Source organism: Strix aluco, chromosome 2, assembly GCF_031877795.1.
Source record: "Strix aluco isolate bStrAlu1 chromosome 2, bStrAlu1.hap1, whole genome shotgun sequence".
NCBI lineage: Eukaryota > Metazoa > Chordata > Aves > Strigiformes > Strigidae > Strix > Strix aluco.
In genome coordinates this window covers 66384321-66410492 of record NC_133932.1, presented here as the reverse complement: position 1 = coordinate 66410492, position 26172 = coordinate 66384321, and the positions used below count along the sequence as shown (strand labels likewise).

The following is a 26172-nucleotide window of genomic DNA, read 5'->3' as shown; positions in this document are numbered from 1 at the left end:
CCATCAACGTGTTCCAGGAACCTCCTGGATTGCTTATGCCATGCTGTGTTGTCCCTTCAGCAGATATTGGGGTGGCTGAAGTCCCCCATGAGGACCAGGGCTTGTGAACATGAGGCTGCTCCTATCTGTCTATAGAGGGCCTCATCCACTTGGTCTTCCCGGTCGGGTGGCCTGTAGCAGATTCCCACTATAATGTCACCTGTTCCTGCCCTCCCTTTAATCCCGACCCATAAGCTCACAGCTGGCTCCTCATCCATCCCCAGGCAGAGCTCCAGGCACTCCAGCTGGTCACTGACATAGATGGTGACACCCCCTCCTCATCTCCCCTGCCTGTCCTTCCTAAAGACCCTGTATCCTTCCATGCCAACACTCCAGTCACAGGACCCATCCCACCACATCTCTGTGACGCCAGTAAGATGGTAGCCCTGCAGGTGTGCACACATCTCTAACTCCTCTTGTTTATTCCCCAGGCTATGTGCATTTGCATCTTTGTGTTATGCTCATCCTGTTCTTCCAAATTATCTTTGGGGACTGTTAACAGCTAAAATAATTGAACTAGGCAGTGCCGTTAGCAGTGGCAGCTATTGATCATGCCCACTCCCTACCTGCAGTAGGTACTCTGGCACTGTCCTTCACAATTCAGGTGTGTTGTGCATAAAATGCCACTTCTTAGCTCTGTTTCTGTACATGACCACTTGCAGCCAGTAGACCTACAAATGAGCTTCATTTTTCTATTTTTCCTCTGACCCAAAGTTAAAGAAACAATAATTTTAAGAGAAAATGGAGGAGCTCCTCTACGAAAAGCTTCGCTCAGTAAATGCACCTACAGCTTTGCAGAATGATCAAGGAGAAAGTCTGAAGTCTTCAGGGTTTTATTAAGACTCATGTATTTGGCTACAGAAAATATCAATTTTATTCAGGGCCTCACTGGACGTCCCTCAGTTCTTGCCTTTTCTAGGGAGCGGTCCAGGGACAGCACCTGCCAGGAAGTCTTGCCTGGTTCTTCCAGCTGTAAGAACCTTTCCTGGTTACACAGATCATTTCCATCATCAGACCACTTGGGTTGGACGTTCGCAGTCTGGTGTCTGCCTTGGAATTATAATTATTCCTGATTTCAGCCAAAAGAGTTAAGTAGAGGTGATATGTTCTTGAGAAAAGTTAATCCTTGCTTTTCAGGTGTGTGGGCTCTTCACAACAAGGGTACCTCCATTTAAAAATCTGCCTGGGTTTGCCAACATTTAATAAAACTGAAGTCATTATCATACTACATGGAGATTAATGTTGCAATTTCAGAATTGGTTTGGGCCAGGCTAAGATAGCATTGCTGCCACAAAAGCAGTCACATCCTTCCCCTGCCCCCCCAGCTCAGGCTAGTACTTCTGCAGTGACTCAGTGAACTGACTGGGAACTGCCAGTGAATTAACCTGACTTAAAATGGCCGGCAACAACAAAACAAAAATATTATTTGATCACAGTGTGATCATTAAATCATTAAGTACTGAATCATAATGAATATGCAGGAAGTGAATAAATTAAAATTACACAGGCAGACTTAATTACACTACTTCCTAATTTTTGAGTGCTCGACTTTGCATCCATAGCAGTTAGCACTTAATGCAGTTTCTGTGAGTGTGTGACTTTGGTAAGTGGAAAATCTCATTACTTGGCATTGTTGTGACATTTCCAAAATATGAGCAGCCTTCCAGTCACTTCAGTTAACAAGCTGTGGCAGCTGGAGTGGTCATAGGGTCCCTCTGTAGGTAGGGACAAGGGGGAGCAGTGAGAGGCAGAGATGAGATGCTCTCCCCCTGAGCTTTGAGGCAGCAGAGGAGCACTGAGTTTGCCAGCACCCCTCCCAGGTGCCCACATGAGCAAGCAGTCCCTGCCTGTCGTCCCAACCTCCAGCCTGAAGGATCCTTCCGTACCTCAGACTCCTCCAGCCCCACACTTTAGGATGATCATGTGCTCACCTTTATTTCTGGCTTTTCAAGTCCCAGGTACTTCCCAAGCAACTCTGACCATCACCCCTTGCTTTCCAACCCCACTTTTAGACTTTGCTCAGCCCAAAGACCTCCTTGACTTCTCCTTCAACCTCTTTCTCCCTACTGCACTGCACCCATGTTGCGACCCTGATGTCCCACTTCCAGGCTCAGCTCCATGCTCATTCCCTTCCTGACACAGCTCCATGCTCATTCCCTTCCTGACACTCTCTTTTTCCCGTTGTCTACAGCACCCCCTCCTTACCCAAGCTTGTACTAGTGGCTCTTTCTCCATCCCTTCTCTCTTCTTTCTCTCCGCTGCCATGGACTGCAGCTCAAATTTCCTTGTCTCCCTTGCCCCTCATCCACTGTCCATGTTCCTTCTCTTGCTGGTCATCATTTTCTACTCCATCCACTCTCCATGTTCCCTCTCCTGCTGGTCCATTTTTCTCCCCAGCTCACTATCTCCTTGCCCGACTGGTATAACTTCCTGCAGTCAGTCTCAGCCTTGCCTCCATTTCTTCATTTGCCAGGTCCGCTCAGGACAAATCTCAGCCCCACTTCTTTTCTCCTCCAGGACACTCACATGTCCTGGAAAATGTTCAGCAGACACTGCAAAGTGGCTTAAACCCACACTGGCTCCAAAGGAAATCCTGCTTTCCTCCTTTGAGCCCCCCCAGCACCATTTGTGTGGCTGCACAGGGAACTACTTTAGGAAAACACAACAGCTGAAAATTAACCCATCCACACAGAGAAAAGGTTAAATTTCAGCAAGATCAGCTTCCTGCTCTGGCCCACTGGTCCAGGACAAGGGAAATAACAGAAATGAGTGCCCAGAATTGGGAGTAAGGCAGGTTCATTGTTTGCAGTAGCAGCAAAGACTTATATGGATTAAAGCAGTCTTGCAACTACGGCTTTAGCAAAAATGGGTAAGATGTGATAGAGCAATGGAAAATCAGTCTTAAATGGAAGAATAGGCTATGGAGGCAGTGCTGCCTGAGTTCATGCCAGAAATGTCTCACTAATCCCCAGTTATTGACTTGTTCTTTAAGACAATTGTTTTGTGAGAGGTGTCACTCTAGCACAGTGAGAAGAGTTTCATCTCAAACAAACTTCTCCAAAAGAAACCTGTAGACTAGGTAGGAAACAAGACTAGGGAGAAACATGCAAAATGTTATTAACTCCAGATTAAAATGCACAAAAAAAAGCTGGCCTGAACTGAGCCACTTCCTACCTTATAATCCCTGAAAAACATGTGACCTCCACCGTAGCCACGCTCCTGGTTAAAGTGCAAGAAGAAATGCAACAATTGAGGCTATTAATCAGACGCGATTTTGGAACCCATTACCCATATTCTATTTACGTGAGGTCTGTATTTCAAATTTTGGGTGGCATTGTCAGTGACGAATGTGGAAAAACTTTCAATGAACCCTATGTTGGAAACATGTTTGTGACGATTCTTCTGTACTACCCCACTTCTGCAGGAATAGCTCATTCTGTTCAAGGAAACAGTTTACTTTTGCCAGTAAAGTAACTGCATACAATAGGTATCTGCTAGAGAAAGTTACCACTGTGCCCTTACATGTATCATTGTCAGCAAAGACCTTTAACAGCAGACAAGACCTGGCTTGCCAAAATGACCTTCCTGCAGAAGCATTTCTGAGCTCGCTCTGCAGTGCCTTTCTCTTTCCTCTTCTGTATTGCAAAACATTAATTTAGATTCATAATTCAGATCCTCAAAAGAAGCAAAAAAGGTTACATCAGTGCCTGAATCAATTTAAATTTTGCAGGCAAAACTGTGAACCAACATTTTTCATGAATAAAGTAGCTAGGAAGAGCCAAAAGGTTTGGGTATGTGTTCACTGCTGACAAATACTTAATAATTTTCAGAAACCTTCCATGGCTGATACTGTCTCAGTAATCCTCAGAAGACTTCACATACAGCACCACCTTTACATACAGATCACTCAAAGTATTCTGCAAAAGAACGCCATCTTCTTTTTGGGGTGCCAGATGGGTAAATCTTAAAACTGCCAAACATGAGGTTGCAGAACAATGAAATTAATTTTAATTATAAACCTACTTCAGATCATCCAAGACCTACGCAGAGTAATTCAAAATGAAGAGAAACAGGAGAACAAATGAGCAGATGAAAGTAAAAAGTCCAGGCCCACTCCTCTTCTTGGGGCCATATACAGATAAGAAGCTGCCTCCCAGAAGAACAAGGTCCCTTTGTAGCGCGCTGATTTTCAGACGGTACGTCCCACTTCTCAGCTGCCGCGCTACTGTGATGACTGCTCCCTTTCCATCCAACCCATCCTCACTGCGCTATATGTGAGTCAGACCGGGGACCTACTCAGCCCTTAAATATGTGCTTAAGTCTTTCCATATTCAGGAAACAAACTCAGATGAAATTCTGAGCAAATGTGTAACGAAAAGCATGTGCCAAAGTGTTTACCTGAATAAAGCTGCTTTGCTGAATCTGTGCTAAAATGTCAAGCGCATGTCAGGCAAGCTCAGGATCTTCCACAGCACTCTTGCTCTCAGAGCCTCTGCCATGAAAAATGCTGCGTCCCCAAGGGGGAAAAGTTTTTCCTGGAGAGCAGCCCAGAACGAAAGGAGCCATCAGATCAAAGATAAGTCTTACCTCCCCCACTACACCCCTCACTTCCCCAAACAGCAGATCAAGGCGGAGGAGGTCTAGAAAAAAGGAAAAAAAAAAAGGCATTTTTTTCTAACAGAGAAATGAGAGGTTCCCCCATCTCCCACTTGGTTTCTCCAAGCAACGCAGCTAGGAGCAGTCTGTTGCTTGCTTGGAAGCTCCTAGACCGCAAGATGGGAAGTCACGGAGTGCAGGAGTCAAGTTATTTATTGACATCTCCCGCCTCCGAGCTGCTTCACAGTTTGGCAGTGCGCAGGAGGGTTTTCAGACTGACCACAGCAGGCTGACCTTTCCTCCTCCACAGGCAGAATGGTCTCCAGCCCCCACAATTCAAGAAGCCATGGATACTTTTGTTCATTGGCCATTATTCATTAGATTTGAGAGATCGAGTTGTTTAAGCTGAAACTTCTTAGAGTGATGAAAAAAATGTTGCACATTTTACATTATCTCTTGCAAATACGAAAGCTTGCTGCAATCTTCAGATACAATATTTATGAATTGGTCTTTCAGCCAAATCCACTTTTGCATAAGGATACACAGCTGCCGGTACCCAAAAGTATGATAGTTCCCAAATATAACTTTGCCATTTTTAAAATCATTCTAGAGGCTTGAAAATAATATTTCTTTCATTGTAAGTGAAGTCTCTAGTTCTGATGTTTCAAAGACAGTCTGAAATTAGCCGGTTTTTGTTTGTGTTTGTTTGTTTGTGCACAAGAATAATTGATTAAATCAGCACAAGCGTAACTGATTATACACTCTAAGAAAAGTACTGAGGAGTTCAGCTGCAAAACTAGCAGCATTGTGAAAAGCCATACCCAATTTTTATGCTTACATCTCCTACATGGAATCCCCTTTTAATTATACAGTAGCAAATTTGAAATGTGTCATCACCTCCCACCACTGGATATCTAGATTTTGAATGAATGTAACCTGCATTTTTCAACACTTCTAAGGAATTTTTTTTAAGATGTCTCGTTAAACTTTTTTTTCATGAAAAGGCAAAATTTGCATAGAAGAATATTTAAATACTCACGATTTACAAAGAATGTCAGCCCTCTTTCATTAACCAGCACAATGACCCTCTAATAGTTTCACGCTGAGAAAAAATATGCAGAGAAATATGCCAAGTCTAATGCCAATTAGGATCTTGAAAATATATCTATTGTAGACTGGGCAAATGAAATGTGAAATTCAAAGTTAAACATTGAACGTATATCCTTCAGTCCTCTGAAAAATAATCTATTTTTAATGGAAATAGAAAAGCTACCTTTATCAAATTTCTCATTCAATCAACAATAAAACTATTGTTCATATGTGGTTTAAATTGTTCTTTGGAAGATGAGGGTTTTGAGAAAATCAAATACAAATTGCATTAAAGAAGAAGAAATGCCTTTTTATCTGGAATTGCTCTCTATAGATAGCCTGTAGTTTTTTATATATTTTAGGTTTGCCAATATAACAGGCAATTGGACACCATGAGAAAGTATTTGTAACAATTACAGTAAGAGAAAATGTGTTTGATTATTTAAGGGAGAATAAGCAAGTTTAGCGTTATGCCTTTTACTTTAAGAAAAGTATGTCTGCAGGGATCCAGATGCTAAGAAACAGTAAGCTGATGACATTAGTTTGAAATGCTATGCTATACATTAAGAAGCCATACACCTACTATTTATTTCACAAGCACGAATTAGGTCTTCTGGAAAAGAACTCAAATTTCAGTCAAACTTGCAAGAAAATAACCATACTTGGCACTTTCAAAATGCTTTCCATCTGCAAACTGCAAATAATTAAGAGGTAGCAGGGGGGAACCCAGGCATTGTGCAGATCACCAACGGAGCCAGGACACCCAGGGAACACTCCAACGCCATCAGGTGTTGCACAGCTGGAAGCAAAGTGCCTGTGGTGACAAGGTACTGTCTAATGTCTCCTAACCACCGAGATGGATCAACGCCCAAAAAAGACTTCCCTGTGGCTCCTCTGTCTGTCAATGGTTTATTTAGCACCCCAGAACCCCCTGCTTCGTGCACCCCTCAGATACCTGGCTATGAATGGCACCCAGAATTGATCATAGCCTACAAGGCTCTGTAAACTGCCTTAGTTTATGGATAAGAGAAGCAATGCACAAAAAGCATTATATATGTGGTCTAAGCTCGTAACATTGCACAGTAGAAGAATTATGAATAAAACCTGTTTCTTTGGAGATTTCCAGTTTTGTCACCCTCAACAAAACCCCTTTTACACAGACTTCAAAAGCCTTAAGTATTTTTTTTCTGACAGCAATACTATGCCAAATATTTATTTTATCAGTCCAAAACACAATTTACTGCTGAAACCCTTCATGAATACTTCAGAGGAACTTCTAAGATCCTATCCAGCAGAGGAGGAAAGATTACAGAGATGAATATTGTGCAAATAAATCTCTGTCTATATCACCAATCTTACAAACTGCTGCTTTGCCCTAAGGCAAGTACCTGAATATAGGCACCTGTACATAGAAGGGGTCTAAACAAGCTAAATGAAATTCCTGGAAACATGCATGATGTATATCAACTTTTGACAGTGCTGTAGTCAGTAAAGGTGAGGATAACAGAAGGATAACTGAAAGAGAGAGCAAGACAGTAAGAGGAGAGAAGAAAGGAGGAGAGGACAAGGTGGGAAGTAGAAGGTCCTAAGGCCTGACTGAAGTAAAAATAAAAAAGTTCCTAGTGAAGGAAGCTAAAGATTCAAAAATACAAATATAAAAAAAGGAGAGGGAACAGTTAAAATAGATGGTGAGATAAAAAAATAAAATAAAATTAAAAAAAAAAAAAACAACAAAAACCCTCAAAACCAAAAAGTGATAGAGAAAGTTTAGCCCTTTCAGAAGCTCCAGTCAGTAATTCTTTGTCAGCCAAACTCTCCTTGATTTCAGTGGGAGTTTTGCCTTAATGAGGACAGCAGGGTAGGCACCAAATGCAGCTTTATTTCTTATACTTGACTAACAGCAAGATATAGCAAGATATTCTGTTGTTGAAAAAGACGAGGCAATTTTGAAGAAATATGGATATTAGGGGCCAGGCAGTATAAATTTAATTGCTACAACCAGCTGAGTTATATCAGTGTGCATCAGCTGACAATAAGGTCTTTGTGCTGGAAAGAAAGAAAAAAAGATGAAAAAACTGACACGTGCCACCTTGCAAACAATCAAATTAAAGGTCCAGAATTATTCCAGCAAAGTTTTCATTGACTTCAATGACAGCCCAGAAAACAAGCAAGATTCTTCAGTCCTTCTTATAAAAAAAATATAAATACAAGAGTGATTATAAGTGACCTATTTATTTTTTATCAGTATTGCTTTTGCTGAAATTGTTGGAAATGCACCCATCTGATTCACAAAACTATTGTTTGATTAGGCTGTTTGTGTGAAAGTATCTTTTCCAAATACTTATTAATACATTGAAAAGGAAGCATAAGACAAGTAGATTGGAGAATAAAATATTCTTCTCAGCTTGGTAACTAAAAATAAAGCAAATTAAAAAAACTCAGTGCTCATCTGATGAACAGGATGAAGATTCTGCCTAAGTAGTGGCCTTAATGGTCCATGCAGAACTCATATAGCTGTTTTCCCCTTTATAAATCATAAATTAAAGGAACTCTCATTGAAAGTGTAACTGGAATGCGGGTATGTCTAATGCAAAGCCTCCAATTTAAAACCTTTTACTGTTTTAGATGTCAAACCCAGAAAAATCCGTCAAATTACCAACAAAAACACCAAGGCAGATATTTCATATGAGAACTAGGAATAGCAGAAAAATATCGCATCTCCAGCTGATCATGTTGCATGCAGTGATAATATTTATTAATGACAAGATTTTGCAAGCATACATTCTTGTCCATAGTATGGGAAATATAATTTCAATTCTCTATGATCTATTAATGAGAGGTGTCCTACCCAAACCAATAAGCCTAGGACATGCTCAAAGTTGGATTCATTCAGTCACTAACTCAATCAGATAACCAGTAACTCTCAGGTTTTGCAGTTACATCCACTTGTTGATTTAGAGATTACAGGTGGGAGCTGCCTTATTAAAATTGCTCTCCAGTTTAAAAATTTGACACACCTAACAGAGAGAATTGAGAGAAAAAGAATCTGATCTACTCATCAATGACAAAATGGTAATAAAGATTCAAACTCAATTATTATTGTTTGCAGGGATAAAATTATGCTTAAAAAAAATCATTGCCATCTGTAAGCCTGTTAAAGTTGATTATGATTTTCTCGTGATGGTTTTCTTCCCAATGATTGAACAGTATTGTCTATTTTTACAGGGAAAAAAGAATAAATCTGCTTGAATAATAAATTGTTTATCCCAAGATAGAACAAACCATAGCGATGAACTTTTAGAATGGTTACCAAATTAGAACCAAGAATGAAAAACAAGTATTTTCCTGTTCAAGGTTTTGGTTTTAATGTGTTTTTATTTTTAACTCAATTGAGTCCTGGTTACAGAAAATTCAAGGCTACCCTGACATCAGACTGCTCAATTGACTGAAAAGTTTGATGACGTCTCTAAAAAGTGAGGTCTGTGCATGAAATTAAATCAGTATCACTGCTCCGAGATAACTCGGGGGGGGGTGGGGGGGGGTGGGTAATAACACTTATTAAATAATGTTAAATGAGATCAAACAAGATGTGCAGGATTCAGGAAGGCTCTTAGAGCTCTGGTTGTTTCCCCAGGCTGCTTATGCAACCTCTCTTGCGCAGGCAGTGTTAAGGGCCTGCCATTTTATTACATAAGGTAGCCCGAAAATATACAGCTAGGCAGTTGTGAGCTCCATTAAGTGCTGCATTGGAGTTTCTGTATCAGTTAGCATCTAGAAAGTTTAAGAAATGATCGGAAGGACTTAGATGTTGCTGAGTTTGGGATTGTTGCTGTTGTTTTAATAGCAATAGATCTCATCTAAAAGCTAGCAAATACCATCAGCATGAGCTGCACTTGAATGCATTGTGCTTTGACCGTTGCTTAAGTGAACAGCAATACACAGTCTTTGGTTTAGCACAGCTGCAGTAAGTGCAATCCAGAGCTTTAAAATCTGCCTTTCAGATGATTAAGCAAATTGTCTGGTTTAGTAAACAGCAGTCAACACAACATTATTGTTTTAACCAGTGCTTAAGTGCAGTGGAGAGCTGAAGAAAATTGATTTCCAACACAACCTCACATTCCCAGTTCAGAATTTGAAAGCCTGGTCTCATATAGTCAGATAAAACTGTAACTACAGCAACAGCAGGTCAGGGAAGATGACCACCTTGCCCCAAATCTTCTCCCTGACACCGGGCAGCAGCAAAGGCTTGGGAAGCCTGCGTGAGCGGGGCATGCATGTAGCAATATTACAGTCTCCCAGCGGAGGTTTCTTCAGCCAGGCATTGTATCTGGGTATTCAGTGTCTCTTGGTGGGATTTCTTCCATGAATATAATTGCTTTGTGAACCTACTTGAACCCAAGAAGATAAGGCTGTCTATCCTTGCCATGCCTGCACAGCTCAATAATAGGACACCAGGGAGCAAGCTTGAGTGCTGTACCTTGCCTTCCGCAGCACTGCTGAAGTTCTAGCTCACGTCCTGGCTCTGCTTTGGACCACTTCAACTAGCTTCTTCCAACCAGCTCTTTCCATGGCAGATGTGTTATAACAGGGCCAGCCCTAAGCAGTGAAGGTGCAAGCCACCAGGAGCCCCTTGACCTTGGGAGCCTAGGGGGGCCAGACACCGGCCCACTTCATTTTGCAGAGCAGACACTGGGGGACCACCTGGCTAGGTACTCCCTCCCAGCTGTGGCCAGACATGGGTGCTGAGGGGCGAGTTCAAGAACAAGGCAAACCAACAGTGATATTTCCTCAGGATACTCACCAAGCTTCCAAGAATTTGCAGCTCAAAACTTCCTAAGCCAGAGGCAGTGGTTTTGTATTTAATAGCCCTTGATGGATTTCTCTTCCATGAACTCATCCAGTCACCTCATTAGCTGATGTAACCTCTCAGCATCCACATCCTGTGGTGAAGAGCTCGGCAGCCTGACCACACCACGTGAAGAGCCACCTCCTTTTGTTTCCATCCCCACAACTGCCTGCTTCACCTGATGCCCTCCGCTGCTGTTGCTGTGAACAGTCATTCCCAGTATGCCTTCTCCATGTTTTGCTTAATTTTACAGATTTCTGTTGCGTCGCTTTATCGGCATTGTCACTCCTCAGGCAGGAGCCGCTCTCTTCCTCTGATCACTTTTGCTGACTCCCTCTGAATCTCCTCCCTCACATTACACACCTTTGAGGTGGGGGGATCAACAACACACGATACTGAAGATGTGGGCACACCATAGCTTATACAGTGAAATAACAGGATTCTTTTTTGTTATTTTCCACCCTTTTTAAAATGATCCCTAATGTTCTATTTGCTTTTTAAAAAAAAAAACACCTCACATCTGAGCATTGAATTTATTTTTTTTCTGAGTTATCCATGGAAGATTTTATCTAGGCTTCTGCATCTTCAGTGACCTGTAGCAATGAATTTCTCTGATTATACATACACTTTCTTCTATTAACTTTCAACCTGACATGCACATTACATTCATCTGACATGAAAATATGCAAAGCGAAAGGGTGACTGAAATGTCCCAGTAGATGATGCTCTGTCATGCTAGCACTTCTTGTATGTTTTGAGATGATGAAGGGGTTTCATAGCTGAACTTCCAAACTTCCATTCTGATTTCAAACACACATACACATCCTTTAGATTTTTTTCCCATAGCATCATTTCACTTGGCTAGAAATCTTCTACTTTATGCACAGATCCCTAAGAACTGTGGTAAAACAGCTGAAAACACCTTCTGTCATCATCAGGCCAGCAAAGACCAGCTGTTTTACACAGACTTGCGCCCAAGCAGGAAAAGGTAAGATCATAACCTCCCTGTTCCCACCATTTACATGGTCATTTCTGGAGTATCTTGGAGCTCTGGGGATGCTACCCGCTGCACAGGCACAGGACAAAGAGATGGTGTTGCCTCAGAGAGTTTACAGACAAAGGAGAGGACAAGGAACAGCAGGCAGGTACTGACAGAGTACCAGGCAAAGTGTGTGGCAATACTATTTCCTAGTGACAAAGGTCCAAGCTCACCAGTGACCTAACTTTTGTGAGAGTTTTATTTTTCTGAAGCCACAGGTGAATCTGCAGATTGAAGCAGGATTAAAACTAGTGTTGGTGGTGCATAAGACTATTCCTCTCAAACGTGGCAGGTAGCATGCAAGAAACACTGATCTCTGCCATGGTCCTTGGATAAAGGAACAGAGATGTGTTTACCAAAGTGTAATTAAACACAACTTTCTGGCTGGATTGAGTTGTGCTTCATGGTTTGCCTTCAAGGGGAAGAGACACAGGAAGAGATGCATCAAAACCAGTACTTACCCCTCTATCCCCAAAATGTACATCTAATTTATGAGTACGAGGCCAAGAAAGCTGTGCCCCCAAATCCCTCAGTCTAATCTGTTGACATTCCTGAGCCACTGCCAGATAAATGCAAGGAGCAGAGAGTGAACCACATCTGCAGTTTCTCAGCTGCTTACTCAGAGCATGAACTACACAACCACATCCCTTCTCATCCCCCTGCCTCTCCTGCTCTGCAACTCCTGTATCTTTGAATTCAGCTGGCGATATCCTGGTATATATATCCTGTGGAGCCTGTAGCAGGTCACAACAAAGAGTAATGGCTTTAGTCTCTCCCAAAAACTGAAATACCAAAAGCACCACTACATAAACAAATCCACCACCACCTATGCATTCTGCTTAAATACTATTACATGGTGTTTCCTTTTCAAGTTCAGTAATCAGTCTCATAAAGAAAAAGTCAGTCTATCAGCTGATGCTGATTTCTGACTGAATTAAATTAGCTAAAATACAAATATTTGCATGGCCTCAGCCTAGTTTTTCAAGAACAAGTTTTAATAAGATCAAGGATCAACAGAAATCTAAGTCAAATCTAGGAAAATGACTTTTTTTATACAGATAATGAACCCTCTACAAAATCTGCAACTCAAGTGCATCTGCCCGAAGAGCCTGAAAGCAGAACTATAAACACAAATGGGAGTTACTCAATTCAGCTTAGAAAGAAAGAAAAGCCACTAAATAAATACATATTTGACTGTCATATTCAATGGTATATTTGCCAATCATCAGTTGTATAGTGATGCAAGTAATGTGATTGCTCAAAACTTACATTTGAACACAGGCAATGATTTTTTAAACCATTATGTGTGCTGTGCAAAACATCCTATCCTTAAAGGATGCCAGATCTTAATATTCTTACCTTAAACAAATGTATTACTACACAACATCAGTTACATGATTACATACTATTTTTTTTCCATGGGACTTCACTATTTTGATGTATTGTTAATATACTGAGCTAAAAATTGTTCCTTCAGTTTAAAAAGTGGAAAACCCACCCTAGCCTTCCGCAGCAGTCACCGACTGGGTTGAGTCTTTTAGGTCCACAGCTTAAAAATCTGGTGTGAGACTTAACCGGGGCATACAAAGTTACTATCCTGTCCATGGCAAACCTAGTGCTAGAAGAAGGTGGGCAGACACTGCAGTGGAGGCCCGAGACTGGTCCTGGTGCCATGTCCTGCTCCTTGGGGTGCTGCCTGATGGTAGGGTACAAGATAAGGAGGAGAACAAACCATGGGCTCAGCGCAATTCCAGAGCCTGGGCTCCACAATGGAGATAGCTCCTCTCCAGGTCCAAGGTCCATGAGTGGAGCAAAAACAGTTGCTCCTCATGGCAAGAAGATAGCAACAATTTCTGTGACGGGACCAGAGGAGGGATAAAGTGGAGGCAGGGTCTGAAGAACACACTAGGCAGTGTGAGGAGAAAGATGAAAAGGATGAAAAAGCAATAGTACCATGACCCAATCACTGAAAGACTGGAAATCACTGCTTTTGCAGGCTCAGGTCTCCTGTCCCTGTCCACCACAAGTCTCTCATCACCTTTTTCTGCCCACCATTCCTTCTCTTGGGTTTTCCACCTCTATCTACATTTCCCTGTACCTTGTTCCCAATCTTTGTCAACTATGACCCCATTAAGTCCTTTGACTTAATTTGAGGTTCTTGCTCTTCACTTTCCCCACGCCTCCGTCACCAATACTTCTCCTCCATTCTAGTCCCACCATTTCTTGTCACTGTGCCTGTGAATTAAGCAGGTTCCTCCTCCTCCACCCTGCCTCCGCATCAGCAGGCACACCTTGTCACTGAAGACACAGTCTTCAATGTTCCCTCCTTATGGTGCTCACTGTAGCAGTAACATCTGGGAAGAATAACTGTGAGGGAAGTCCACTTAGCCCTTGAGCCACCAACTGGAGTGCTCTCATTCTTCCCAGGAAGATGAGCAGTTGCTCAGCTCCTAACAACACTGGGGTGTTCAGCGTGCTCCACGCTGAGGGCATCTTCAGTGAGTGAGTGCAACGGTCAAGCCCTCAACATCCCTCCAGCAAGAGCGCGCAACCTGAGCGTTGTGACAAAATGATAACTGAGACAAATTCTGGAAGCTTTTCATAGGCTTAACATAAGGCACACCCCCATCAAAAGTCTGATCTCAAGCCAAGTATCTTTTTCCTGCTCCAAAACACAAAGCCACAAGAATTCAACAGTCTGAATGAAAGTGTTTCTCACCATAGCCAAAGAATGCGGATTCACAGAAAAAGAAAGATGAAGGTCTCCTAATGCAGGATGATGTATACCTAAACCATCTTCATCAGATTTGGGGCCAACGAATACATTTCCCTCTAACCATGTTCGCAGAAATAGCTGAACCATTTCATCTGAAATTTCCCAAAAAGAGTCTGTCTTCAGTAAACACTCAACCTGGAAAATGTCAGCCTAGGTTTAAGCTTAGCAAATACATAAGCACCTGAAAGCAGAGCATTGTACTGGAAAACACTAGATAATTTTAACTGCAGACAACATTGCTGCCTATGATAAAATAACAACTCCTTCAAGTGCTCTCGCATGCTCTATGCTAGAAAATGGGGCAATAATCATAACTCTGCAAAGCATAGTCTGTGGGTTTAATTCTGCGCACATGCAGGGCAGCACTTTTATTTGGGAGCGAAAGCACTTTTAGGCAAGCCTACTGTCTCCAGCCTTGGGAGCAGGGCACAGAAGTGCTGCTAGCCTGGGGTGTCGGATACCCAGTTCTGGATACCTCGTGTGGGATACCTGGTTCTGGACAGCCTTCGTTTGCACACTTTCAGTGAGACAGTGCACAGCTTGGCAGTTACATTCTCCAAATACTCCTGTTTCCAGGCCGTCCCTGCAGAGCAGCTCCGTGTCCATATTTATCTACAGACATGTATGCAGGATCGGGCCCTCCACCAACAGACGGCTCTCGGAATCAGACACAGATCAGCGGATGAGCTGGCTAGGACTAGAAACTGCGAACACTAATTACTTAGTATCGCCAAACAAACTAAAACCACGGTGGGACACAAATTAACATTTCACACCGGGGTAAGGAGAGATAATTTTCCACTTCAAGAGGCGGCCACTTGTTGAGCTGAATGCTCAGGTTAGTTGTGCCCGTCCGAGGGAACCCGACCCTTCTGGAGATTTCGCACTGTGAAAAGATTCAAGTTCCTCTGCTGGCTGTAATGCTTATAACCGCTAATTATTTCTGAGTCACCTGAGTGAAAGTAAACTGCCATCCTGCAGATAGTTAAGGAGTAGGGAGGAAAGTTTCTGGATGAGCGTGCTTGTTAATTGACAAATCAGGCTAGTGACCATAGAGGAAAACACCACTGCACAACTCCTCGTGAATGAAGTCCTGTGCTGCCGCTCAGCCCTGGATTTAATGTTTCCCTCGTCGTGCGAAACATCTTTCCAAAGGGAAAGAGGCGGGAGCCCGGCGCAGGGCTGCAGCAGCAGCGGGGCTCTCCCAGCACACGATGCAACCTCTGCTCCCACCAGGAGCCCTCGCCCCATGCAGAAATCCCACTGGGCTCACGGGAAGTTTTCCTTGACCAAACGCTGCCCGGTCACGTCGCAGACCCTGGTCCAGCCCAGCCTAAATGAACCCCCAAGGCCAGGGAACTGCCAACCACGTCAAAATGAGATGGGGAGGGGGACAAGGTTGGGGGGCAACTTATTTTTCCGAAGAGAGATGCCAGCCCGGCCGGGACAGACACGCCGCTCCCCACGGAAACTTTCCCGCGGCAGAGGCGATGCCGCCCTGCACCGCCGGGCACGTCCGCCGCCCCGCGGTGTGCGGGACGGAGGGGAGCGACCCCGACCGCCGCCGCGGGGGGGTGTGCGTGCGTGCGTGTGTGTGTGTGTGTGTGTGTGTGTGTGTCACGCGTGGGCGGGCATCCCGCGTGGCTGCCCCCCCCCCCCCCCGCTCGGGTGTCACGGGTGGGCGCCCCGCGGGCAGGAGGGAGGGCCGGGGCCGCAGGGCCGCGCGTTACCTGGGGTGCCGGTGCTGCGGGAGCGCGGCGGGGAAGCCCCAGCCGCCGCCGCTGCTGCTGTCCGCGGTGGCCACCTGGGCGCGGGAGCCGCCGCCGCCGGTGCCTGTGCCGCCGGTGCCGGTGCCGCCGGGCTGGATGCCGCCGCTTTTCCGGTGCCTGCCGGTGCCGCTGCGGCAGCGGCCGCCGCTGCTCCAGCCGCGCAGGAGGCCGGCCTCGGGAGCCGGCAAACTCTTCCTCGCCGACGAGGAGCCGGGGACGCTGCCCGCCTCCTGCCTGCCGCCGGTGCCGGTGCCGGTGCCGGTGCCGTGTCTCATGGTGCGCGGGGCCGCCGCATGCCGCGCTGCCGCCGCCCCGGGCGCCGCGGGACCCAGGCGCGCCGGGGCCAGGGGCTCCGCCGGCAGCGGGAGGCCGCCGGGAGCCCGGGCTGCTGCGGGGGGGGGGGGGGGGAGGAGGCCGGGGGCCGGGGGGGCTGCTGGCTGGGGCTCCCGCTGGGGCATTAAGTTGGACGCGCGGCCAGGAGGGGCAGGGCGGGCGCGGGGGCTGCGGGGCCGAGAGTTCTCCGCGAAGTTGGAGCCCGGCAGGCGAGGCGGGGGCATCCTCCTCTCCGCCGGCCCTTCATCGCCCGCCGCCCCTCGCCTGCCCCCTCCGCCGGGCCGCCGCCCCGCGCCCTCAGCCGCCGGCGCTGGGAGGGGGGCGCGCCCCACGCCCCGCGCCCGTGGGCAGCCGCGGCCCCGGCGGCTGCTGGCGGATCTCCCGCTCCGGCTTCCTCCGCCGCTCGCTCGCCTTCCCCGGCAGGGAGCGGGGAGGGGGGGGCCGGAGGCGGGGGGGGAAAGGAGGGGGAGCCCAAACCCGAGGCCGGTGCGCAAAATGGGTCAGGGAGGGGGAAAGGGAACCCGGCGCTCGCCTCCCCCCTCCCCGCGGTGGGCTCCGGGAGGGCCGGGCTGGGCCGGTGGGTAGCGAGAGGGCTGCGGAGGAGCTCTCCCGCCCCGGCTCCCTGTGCACAAGTGCAGGGAATGTTCCACTGACCTACATATTTTTCCAAACATACGTGACCTTTTTTTTTCTCTCTCTCTCTCTCTCTCTCTCGTTCTGTGGGAGGAGACAGGCGAGGATCCAAGAAAAGGAGAAGCTGGAAAGAGAACGAAAGGGGAAGCAGGGAAAAAAAAAATAAATAAAACCCTCAACCAAAAAGCCAGCCCCGCATCAAGGATGGTTTCACGACGCCTCGAGCAAACCCCAGCGTGCCCGCCTTTACATATGTCTGCAGCGACATCCCCGCGCTGCACCGGCGGCCGCCCCGTCAGCCTGACCCCGGCGCCCCCGCCGGGCAGGGCTGCCCCCGGGACACCGGCCGCCGGCTCCCGGGGCGCCCCGGCTCCGCTCGGCCCCCGGCCCGGGGGGACCCTGCCCCCTGCCCGTGCCCCGGCTCGCCGGCGGCGGTGGCGGGGGGGGCCGCGGGAGCTGAGCCGGAGCGGGGCACGGTACCGCGCTGCCCCGGGGCAGGTTCCCGGCCTCCCCGGGCACGGACAGGAGCTCCCGGTTTGGTTATGCAACGCCGCACCGGCAATTAGAGCAAAACCTTGACAGAGAGCGCTTTTTTTTTTTCCCTAGTTGCAAAGTAGGTCATTCTTTTTATTCCCCACTTTGCTTTTTTTTTTTTTTTTTTTTTTTTTTTTTTTGCCTAATACTCCTGCAAAGTGGCCAGTGAGAGATAAGGAAGGGTGCTGGAGCCTGGGAGAAGCTGTTGTTTCGGAGCCTTGAGGTCGCCTCGCCGGGCATTCCCACCGACTTTTGGCGGCGGCAGGCAGCGGGGTTTGGAGTTGCCCCTCTGACCCAGGGAGGGCAGCGATGGCCGGGGAGCGGGGGGCCCACCTTGGGCACAGCCCGCGGGTGTCCCCGCCGCCTCCCACGTCCCGTTCCCCCGCAGCCTCCTTGCCCGCCCCTCCTGGGCCCAAACCGCTGGCTCTTGCCCCCTGCCCGCTGTCGCCCTCGCACCGTCTCTGCACCCGAGGCTTGCTGGCACTGCTGTGGCCACCGGGCCAAATCCCCGCCCTCCCCATCGCTGCGCCAAAGAAACACCTGGAGTAGCACCTCTTCCACCCGCAGAAGGGGTCTCCCCCCTGGGATACAGTATTTGCTTTTTAGGAGAGTCGCATTTTTTTGCTCAGAGAAGGGGTTTGCTGGGGAGGGAAAAGCCCCTTTAGCCGCTGCAAGCTCTGTCCCACCACAAGGGCCTGGCTACACTGCCATACCTGTACCGGCAGAGTTTGTGTGGTGGGCTGGGGGCTGTTTCCCCATCTCCCCTGGTCCATTCTGCCTCTTTTTTAAAGACACGCTAATCCTTGCAAAATACCAGCCGGCAGAGACCTCTCTGCCCACGCGGGGTGTGTGTGTGTGGGCGCAGCGTGGGGGCTGAACGTTGCTGCAGTTACCTGGCCCCAGCGAGGAGCCGCGTCGCTTCCCCCACTGCCCCACCGCCCAGCTCACCCGGGTACCCCGCCGCGACGCCCCGCTCCCCCTGTACGCCACATCCAGCCAGCTATTTGATCCGATTCAATCCCAAATGCAAATGTTAATAATTACAAAGTATGGAAAAACGCTGCGCTCTTCTGCTGAGCACTTTTACACCGTACTTTATACAACAAGCATGACTAATGTTGAAAGGGTGAAGTTGTTTACTTTTAACCAAGATTAAATACAAAACTTTGAAAAGCTCCTCCCTTCCTTTGGATGAAACCCAGCATTTTTTCCCATTTGGAAATTGTCAAACAGTGGTTAAACAATCCTTTGGCAAACAAGTAGTGCCTGAGGGAATAAAGCATCAGATACATGGGGAGTGGAATAAAAGACATTTCTGTTCCTGAGGTATTTTTCTTGTGTTGCACAATGAAGTATAACATAAAATCTTCAAGCCTTGTAAGGTTAGAGAAAAGGAATTTCCCATGATTATATACACCACATGATTTGATATTCCAGTTCTTTTGAAAGCCTACCAAAACCCTGCCCCAAAAGCAACCCTATGCTTTCAAAAGCCAGGAAACCAAGTACCTTGAGGAAAATACCACGCTGAGAAGGCAATCGGTGAGACACCGGGGCATATGGACAAAATTATCTCTCTACTGTGTTTTAACTTTTTCCCCGTGAATTTCTAAGGACTCCATTGCACAAGTGAAGAAGGGAGACTGGTTAAGGTTTGTTTCTTAATTCATTCCCTAGGTTACCAGTGTAAACTTTAATTAGGGCAACAAACAGCGGATTGGCTGAGGGTGAGGCAGGCTTTTCCCAGCGCATACCTGAGTCCCGTTGTGAAATACCAGACATTCAAAACATGCAGCCTTTCTCTCGGTCTGGTGACACATAGAAAACAACCTAATACTGTCAATACTGCATTCGCTCTGGAAATTAACCAAAGGGTTACACTAGATGCCACATTCAAGAACTTTAGGGAAGGAGCCCAGCGTTCAGTTTTTTAAAAAATTAAGTCATTTTATAATCATGAAACATCAGTAAGCAACTTTTCAGACAGGAGGAGCCTGTGATCCAAAGCCGCAATCCCTTTTGTTTTGACTAGAATAGGCTGGCCAACCTTCGCGGCCCAGAAATGACGCAGCAGGGTTTTCAATGGGCCGCGAACCACAAGCTAGGTGCCTCCCAGGGTGGAGGGCCAAGGGGAAGAGCAGGAGAGGACAGCGTCTCCCCCAGGACCCCACTGCTCCATTGCGGCAAGCCTGCGCGACGTTGTGGGGTTGGGGGCGAGTTCAGCCCAGACATGCTGGGTTTAACTCTGCTGGCTTGCTTTCCTTCACTGTCAGGGATTAGGATTATGTGGTGCTGCTACCACCGTGGGACGTAACCCTCAGCAAAGGAGCTACCTTGGACATCACTTGGCTCCAGAGACAGATCCTGGCCACCAAAGCCTGGAAGCATAGGCATTACCCGTGCAATATCGATGCTTTTAACCTTTAACAGACAAGTACATGTTGCAGGAAAGTAAGATGCAATTTGCAGCCCTTAATTTAAATGCGAAACCTACATAATTTAAATGCAAAGCCTACATTTGGATCAGTGTTTGTGTAGAAGTGAAAAGGGGTCCCCCAAACAATCATCGTTTAATCAACGTAAATGGCAACAGTGGTGCAAAAGTCAGGGATGGCACTCTGGGGGAGAGGGGCCTGATGGGAAAGAATAAAGGACCCTCAAAGAGCTGACCAAATTGCACTGAATATGCAACTATTCTCTTAAGTTTTCAAGTAACTAAGGAAATAGAAAAGGATCAATTTAATTAATATTAATTAAGGGGCAGGACAGACCGTGGGCCACTTGTCTCCCTACCTTCCACGCTGAAAGAGAGGGCAACAGGGACAAATACATGAGAAATAAATCTAGTGGCTCCTGTTACTCAAAGTTCTTGCACTGGCCATGGCTGCTGGGAGCTCTGTGTTGCTTTCCAGCCAGCCTGGCTGGGGGAGGTGAGCACGAAAGCATGAGAACAGATGTGGAGATCTCCTGCTTTGGGTAACACACTTCTGTAACCAATTTTGGCAGAAATGTCTGCAGAGAGGAGTGGTCTTCAAAAGATCAGCATTATTTTTCATTCTGTGGCCTGCAGCTTCCCGAGGGTGGGAGACGTAGTGCATACTTATCAACCAGCAGCACAGCCTCCAAATCAGGGAAAGGCAGAGGGATGCCACAGTGATATGGACTTCAGATGCATCCTACTGGTGCTGCCCCAAGCACTGGAGTAGGATGTCTGATGGGTCCTCTGGACCTCTTCAGCTAGAAAACCAAAATTCCGTTTTTTCTGCATGGTTATTACAACAGAAGAGCTAATTTGCTGATTTGAATTTACCTTCGTCTGATGTATTTCAAAGCAAAAATTTATCCATTGCCAGAGTTTTCATGGAAGAACTTAGTCATGTATGCAACCTACCTGAGGGTTTGACTTTCCCAGCTTATTCAAAAAAGGGGTTGCAGGTTTTCTTTAAGCGGTTAATGCACAGAGTGGGGAGGAAGAAGGCGTGGGTTGAAGAATTAGAGACTAAACATTGAATAGACTTAATGTCTGAAAGGACTGAAATTGCTGCTGGGTGCTCAGAAAGCCCTAAAGCTTTCTGCCTGGCAATCTTGTGGCTGAGCATTTACAGCCTTCCTGTGAAGCAAAACAGTCCTGCAGCATGAGCTGTACATATGCACTCATTTGCCACAGAGCGTACTGCTTGTACGTGTGTCAGCCTGGTGAGCCAAAGCTCAAGGCTGTGGAAATAGTTCCTTCTCATATGGGAAAGAGATGATCCACTTACCCTCTGGTTGACAGTGGCCTTTGTGCCAGTGCACCTCTTGGCCCATACAGGACCTTCTGTTCCCTCGCAGCAGGATGGACGCTAATAGATTCATGGCAAAGTCTGGTTTCGGTGGGACAGTGCTGGTTAATGAGAATAAGGGATTATGGTGTGGCGGTAACTGGGAGAAAGGCTCTGTCTGATGGAGTTTGATGGAGTTTGTTCAGGTTTGAGAGCTGTTCAAGAAAATGAACTTCAAACTCAAACCCAGGAGTAAAGGATCTGCTATTTTTCTCTGGAAGTCCTGTTGAAGCAGACAATAATAAAGGGTTGTAGTGCCACAACTGAATTAAGAATGGCTGGGAGAAGTCTGAACGCAAACACAGCATCTTTGGCTTTACCTTGACCAAGAAAACCAACTGCATTAATGTTGGACTGTGGTAGTATTTTTCTGGCAAGACAAAATCCCTATGGATCTGTACAAATATTTCAATTCCTGACAGGTTTCACAGAGACCTCCTACCTCTTCCAGAAGCTCTTGATGAGCAGCAGGAAGGTGTAGCAACCCATCGCCTCTCTCCTTGCAACAGGCAGCCTGATCCCCTCTCGGCTGTCTTCAGCAGGAGCTGGCTTACGCCAGGAGTTCATCCTCACTTTCAGGATTCAACACACTTTTCCAAACTTTGCTACTTGTTTCCCCTTCTTTTTTCCTGAGTACTGTCCTTGCTCACAGCCTTGGAGTTACACTCCTTACCACCACACACTCGCTCTTTCAAGTTCTTCTCAGCTTGCTTTGATTCTGTACAGCACTCCACTCCTGCACCTACCTTAAGGTCATTATGTTATATTACTAATGACACATGTTAGTGAAAATATGGAAAATTTGAACGTGAAAGTTAAGTAAATAACAGAAGAAATATAAAAAATCTTCAAATTGGCGTATATGGACCTGCCCTCGCATAGACAGCTTTGTCATCTATGATTTTCAAAGCACTAAGCAACTATCAAGACAGTGTGTAAGTCTGAATATAGCAGCTTGACTTTAAAGAGCTCAGAAGATTTTTTTCTAGGATGTTTGTAGCATACATTCTCAGATCTTTCTCATTGTCTTCTCTTATACAACCCCTACATATGAGAAGAGACTATTAGGGCTATTGATTCTGACCTCCTGAACAAATCCAGGACACAGAATTTCCTCTTAGTGCATCTGTCCAGGTACCTTATTATTGTGTTTTAAAAAGATGTTAATCTTGACTTTAAAAAAATTCAAATGAGGCTCATCTCTTCATTGTCTCTTTCAATGTTTTGACTGGTGTTGCCTAAACTTCAGCAGTCAGTAGGCACTAGATGTCAACGAGGCACTAGGAGTGTTCTGCCATGTGCTCACCCCTGTCTGAACAGATGCTAAATTTCATTCCTGGTAACAATAAAAAAACCCTCCACTGAGTTAAATCATGCACTTAAAAACAATTTATGTTGCTGTTTTAAACTTAATTTGAGTATAGTCATACAGTTTAAAAAAAAAAAGTTCAGAAAATGTTTTTCCTTTGAGCTAGATTATTTCCTTTCTATGTTGTCAATGAAAATGGGCTGTTTCATGGACTGCTCTTCCTTTTTTGTGGCTGTCAGCTTCTCTCCCTGATATTAATGCAAACGCGGTTCTGATTTCATTATGAGCACCCCAGGGAGAGCGTTCAAATACAAACAAAACCCTTGAAAACAATTTTGCTAATGCAAAATCAGGTGAGATGTTCTGTTGCTTTTGCAAAGTCAGAGCTCTGGCCGTAAAAAATTGGAAGGTGTATTTGGCCTCTGTCATGAGGGCAGGTTGTGTGCAGACACAGCTGTTAGCAGAGGCTGTGCTATTCCACTTGCACAGAGCATTGCAGGAGGGAAGGAAGCAGAGGAAGAGAAAGTGTTAAAAAGGTAAATATTGACTCAAAGAAAGGAGACATAAAGGAGAATGTGGGAGAACTGTAAATGAGCCAGAGAAGATGGAGAAAAATTCTTCAGCAACTGTAATTAGGTTAGATTTCAGAAGTAATTGCAGTGTTCCAGCATCAGCAGATACTGTAGGCAATATTTGCCCTCAGCTGCGTTTGCAGAGAAGATGAGTTGTTTCAGCCTGCAGGGCCTGATCCTGATGTGATTGCACCGATTGCACAGAGACGTGAGCCCAGTGCAGCAGTCAATGTCCTCCCTCTTCACGCTGCTGGAAGCGGGAGCGACGTCCGGCCGGGAGGTTTGCAGGCAGTGGAAGCGGTGACAGAAACACAGTGGTGTGTGTGGATGCAAACACATGGCCTAACTGGAAGAATATGTATTTAATGGAGCTGCTGTTGCAAAATTGTGTTAACAATTTAATACTGAACAAAAGGCGCTTAAACTATCACCAGTGCCTCACCGATGCCTCCACCTTTGCAGAGGGCATGGGGCGGCTGGACTGGTGCCTACCTCCTTGCCACAGGTTGGAGCAGTAACTGGGATGTGGGAACTGCAGTCCCCTCTGGTTCCTTTAAGATGTACTACTCCTGTATAAAACCAGATTATATAGGCTTTCTGCAGGGAAAATAGATTTCACCTTTAAGTCTTCTGCAGAGGTTTTACATTAGCAGTTCATGCACCATCAGAAAATCAATTACCATTGGTATTACATGCAGATGAACAGCGCAGAGTAATGGAGAATTCATTTTACACAATGCTTTTAATAAAATGCTAAATACAGCAAAATATTTTCCAAAGGGCTATTTATAGGCTCTGTGTGGGAAGTATGTCTCCGAGGGGAAGTCTGCACCTTTGTGATTCGGATGAGGAGTAAGTCTCAACCTTCTTAATGCTAACATTGGTCAAGCACATATTTCTGCTAGGATGGATTAAAGATGACAGCAGTCCATCATCTGTATTGCAATGACTGAAACTTCACACGGAAAAACACTTTTTCTTTTAAAAATAAGAGTTTCACAGGCTGCATTGTTGCAGTGCCAGTTGTTGCAAGACTCTAAAATAACTGAATTACTCCCTTGTTCTTGACACTTATCATCTTTTCCTGTTCTTAATGCCAAGGCAGTTTGCTGATTAGATTTGCTGTGTGTATTTCAGTAAATCATTGACATCAACACCTCTTTACAAACAGACGTATCTGCAGTAACAGCCCTATTCCTACCTGAGTTTGGGGATGTAGCTGCGGCAAAGAAAGGGACTCAGATAGTTTTATCAGGAAGCAATTATGAAAATAAGAACAGCAATGCAGGACCAGAGCAAAGTACGCTGCCTCTAACTGTGGCCAGAAAGAGAGGTCTGAGGAAGTGAATAAGAATAGCACAAGCATGCACTTCCCTGGAGTGCTCTCTCAGTCGTCAATAGTTTATGCTCAGGAGCTCCCCGTATGCCCATGCAACCACCATGGGCAACATCTTCCTGCAGGGAACCCCACAGCTTAAGTATACACTTTATGAAGAGCCATCTGGTTTCGCTCATTTTGAACCTGCTAACGTTATTTGGCACCCTTTTATTCTTGTGTTGGAAGAGAAGGGCAATAATCAGTCCCTCTCCACCCTCTTTATGCTACTCATGGTTTTATAGACATGTGTCATATCCCCTCTCAGTCATCACTTTTCCAAGCTGAAGAGCTGAAGTATGAAAACTACTCCATGGTTTTGATCATCTCTCTGGCTCTTCTCTGAATGTTTTCCACTATATTTTCTTTAAGGTGAGAACCAGGACTGCACATAATATTCAACAGGCATCCAAGTGGGCACACACAAAATCTGTATAGGTGCATGATGGTGTTCTTGCTTTTCCTTCCATAATAACTGCTATCATGGTGCAATGGCTCTTGTGTCTTTAAGATCTTCTGAGATTCATAGTACATTTAGTTACATGAGCTCAAGAACAGTTTTTTCCATTTACCTTTATTTTTTTAATAGCTCTGCTAAACCCAACCCAAAATAATAGAAATTTGCCTTAATTTATCTACAGATTTAGCTCTATTGAAAGAAAAGAATGGCTAGAATATTGCTAAGGAGAAAATGTGTTCTTATTCATTGTAACTTCCAAGATTTCTGGAGGGGCTATATTTAAGTTATGTACATAAAAAATAACCATGCTGGAGGGGGAAGGGGGATCAACTGCATAGAACTTGAACAGCAAAAGGAAATGTTTCAAAATGTTCTAAACTGGTGAAAATAAATGTATGATAGGATAGAATAATATATAAAAAAAAAACCTTTGACAATTTCCCTGCAATAGAATGTACTCCCTCCTTTTAAATATTTTTGTTAGAGCTAAAACCCATGAAACCATGAAACCAACTAAAATAACAGATGAATCCTTCTGCCAGTTGCTGTTGCAATCTATTACTTGCAGGAAGGAAGCTTGTTTATTTAAAAATATCCTCCTTGCGCTTAAAGATGTAGTCATATGTTTGTATTACTTGAAAACTGTTGTAAATATCATAATTACCCAGTTCCTTTTTCATTTCACAATCCTTGGTAGGTGTATTATTTTACTTCTTACAAATTTAATCTAATCTGTGCTGGTACCATTAAGTAAGACTGATACGGCGCAATAGAAAACAAGCAGTGATGACCTAAACTTCAGTCTGATGTTTTCTCCTTCCAGGGTAACCAATACCTATTTCCCACTTGGCTCCACCAAGAAAACACCAAAGTCCCCAGCTGACATCTGCCCTCAGGTTTTCCACCGGTTCCTTCTGCAGCGGTGGCCCGTACTCCCTGCTGCCACCCTGGGATTAGTCTGACTACCTCAAGCTGAGTGCC

General features: G+C 45.7%; 1 protein-coding gene across 5 annotated transcripts in view; it reads right to left on the bottom strand.

Moving 5' to 3' along the window:
• NPAS2 (neuronal PAS domain protein 2) overlaps window positions 1-16452 on the bottom strand; it is a 108315-nt gene extending 91863 nt beyond the window's left edge. For 4 of the 5 annotated variants that reach the window (XM_074815097.1, XM_074815096.1, XM_074815099.1 and 1 more), the window contains exon 1: window positions 16116-16452. In XM_074815097.1, coding sequence (XP_074671198.1) covers window positions 16116-16429 — 314 coding nt within the window. In that variant the 5' untranslated portion in view covers window positions 16430-16452. Of the gene's footprint in view, window positions 1-14328; window positions 14478-14874; window positions 15351-16115 lie in introns of those variants that run through there. The other variant, XM_074815098.1, reaches the window with a different exon arrangement.
• Between the last annotated feature and the right edge of the window lie 9720 nt (window positions 16453-26172).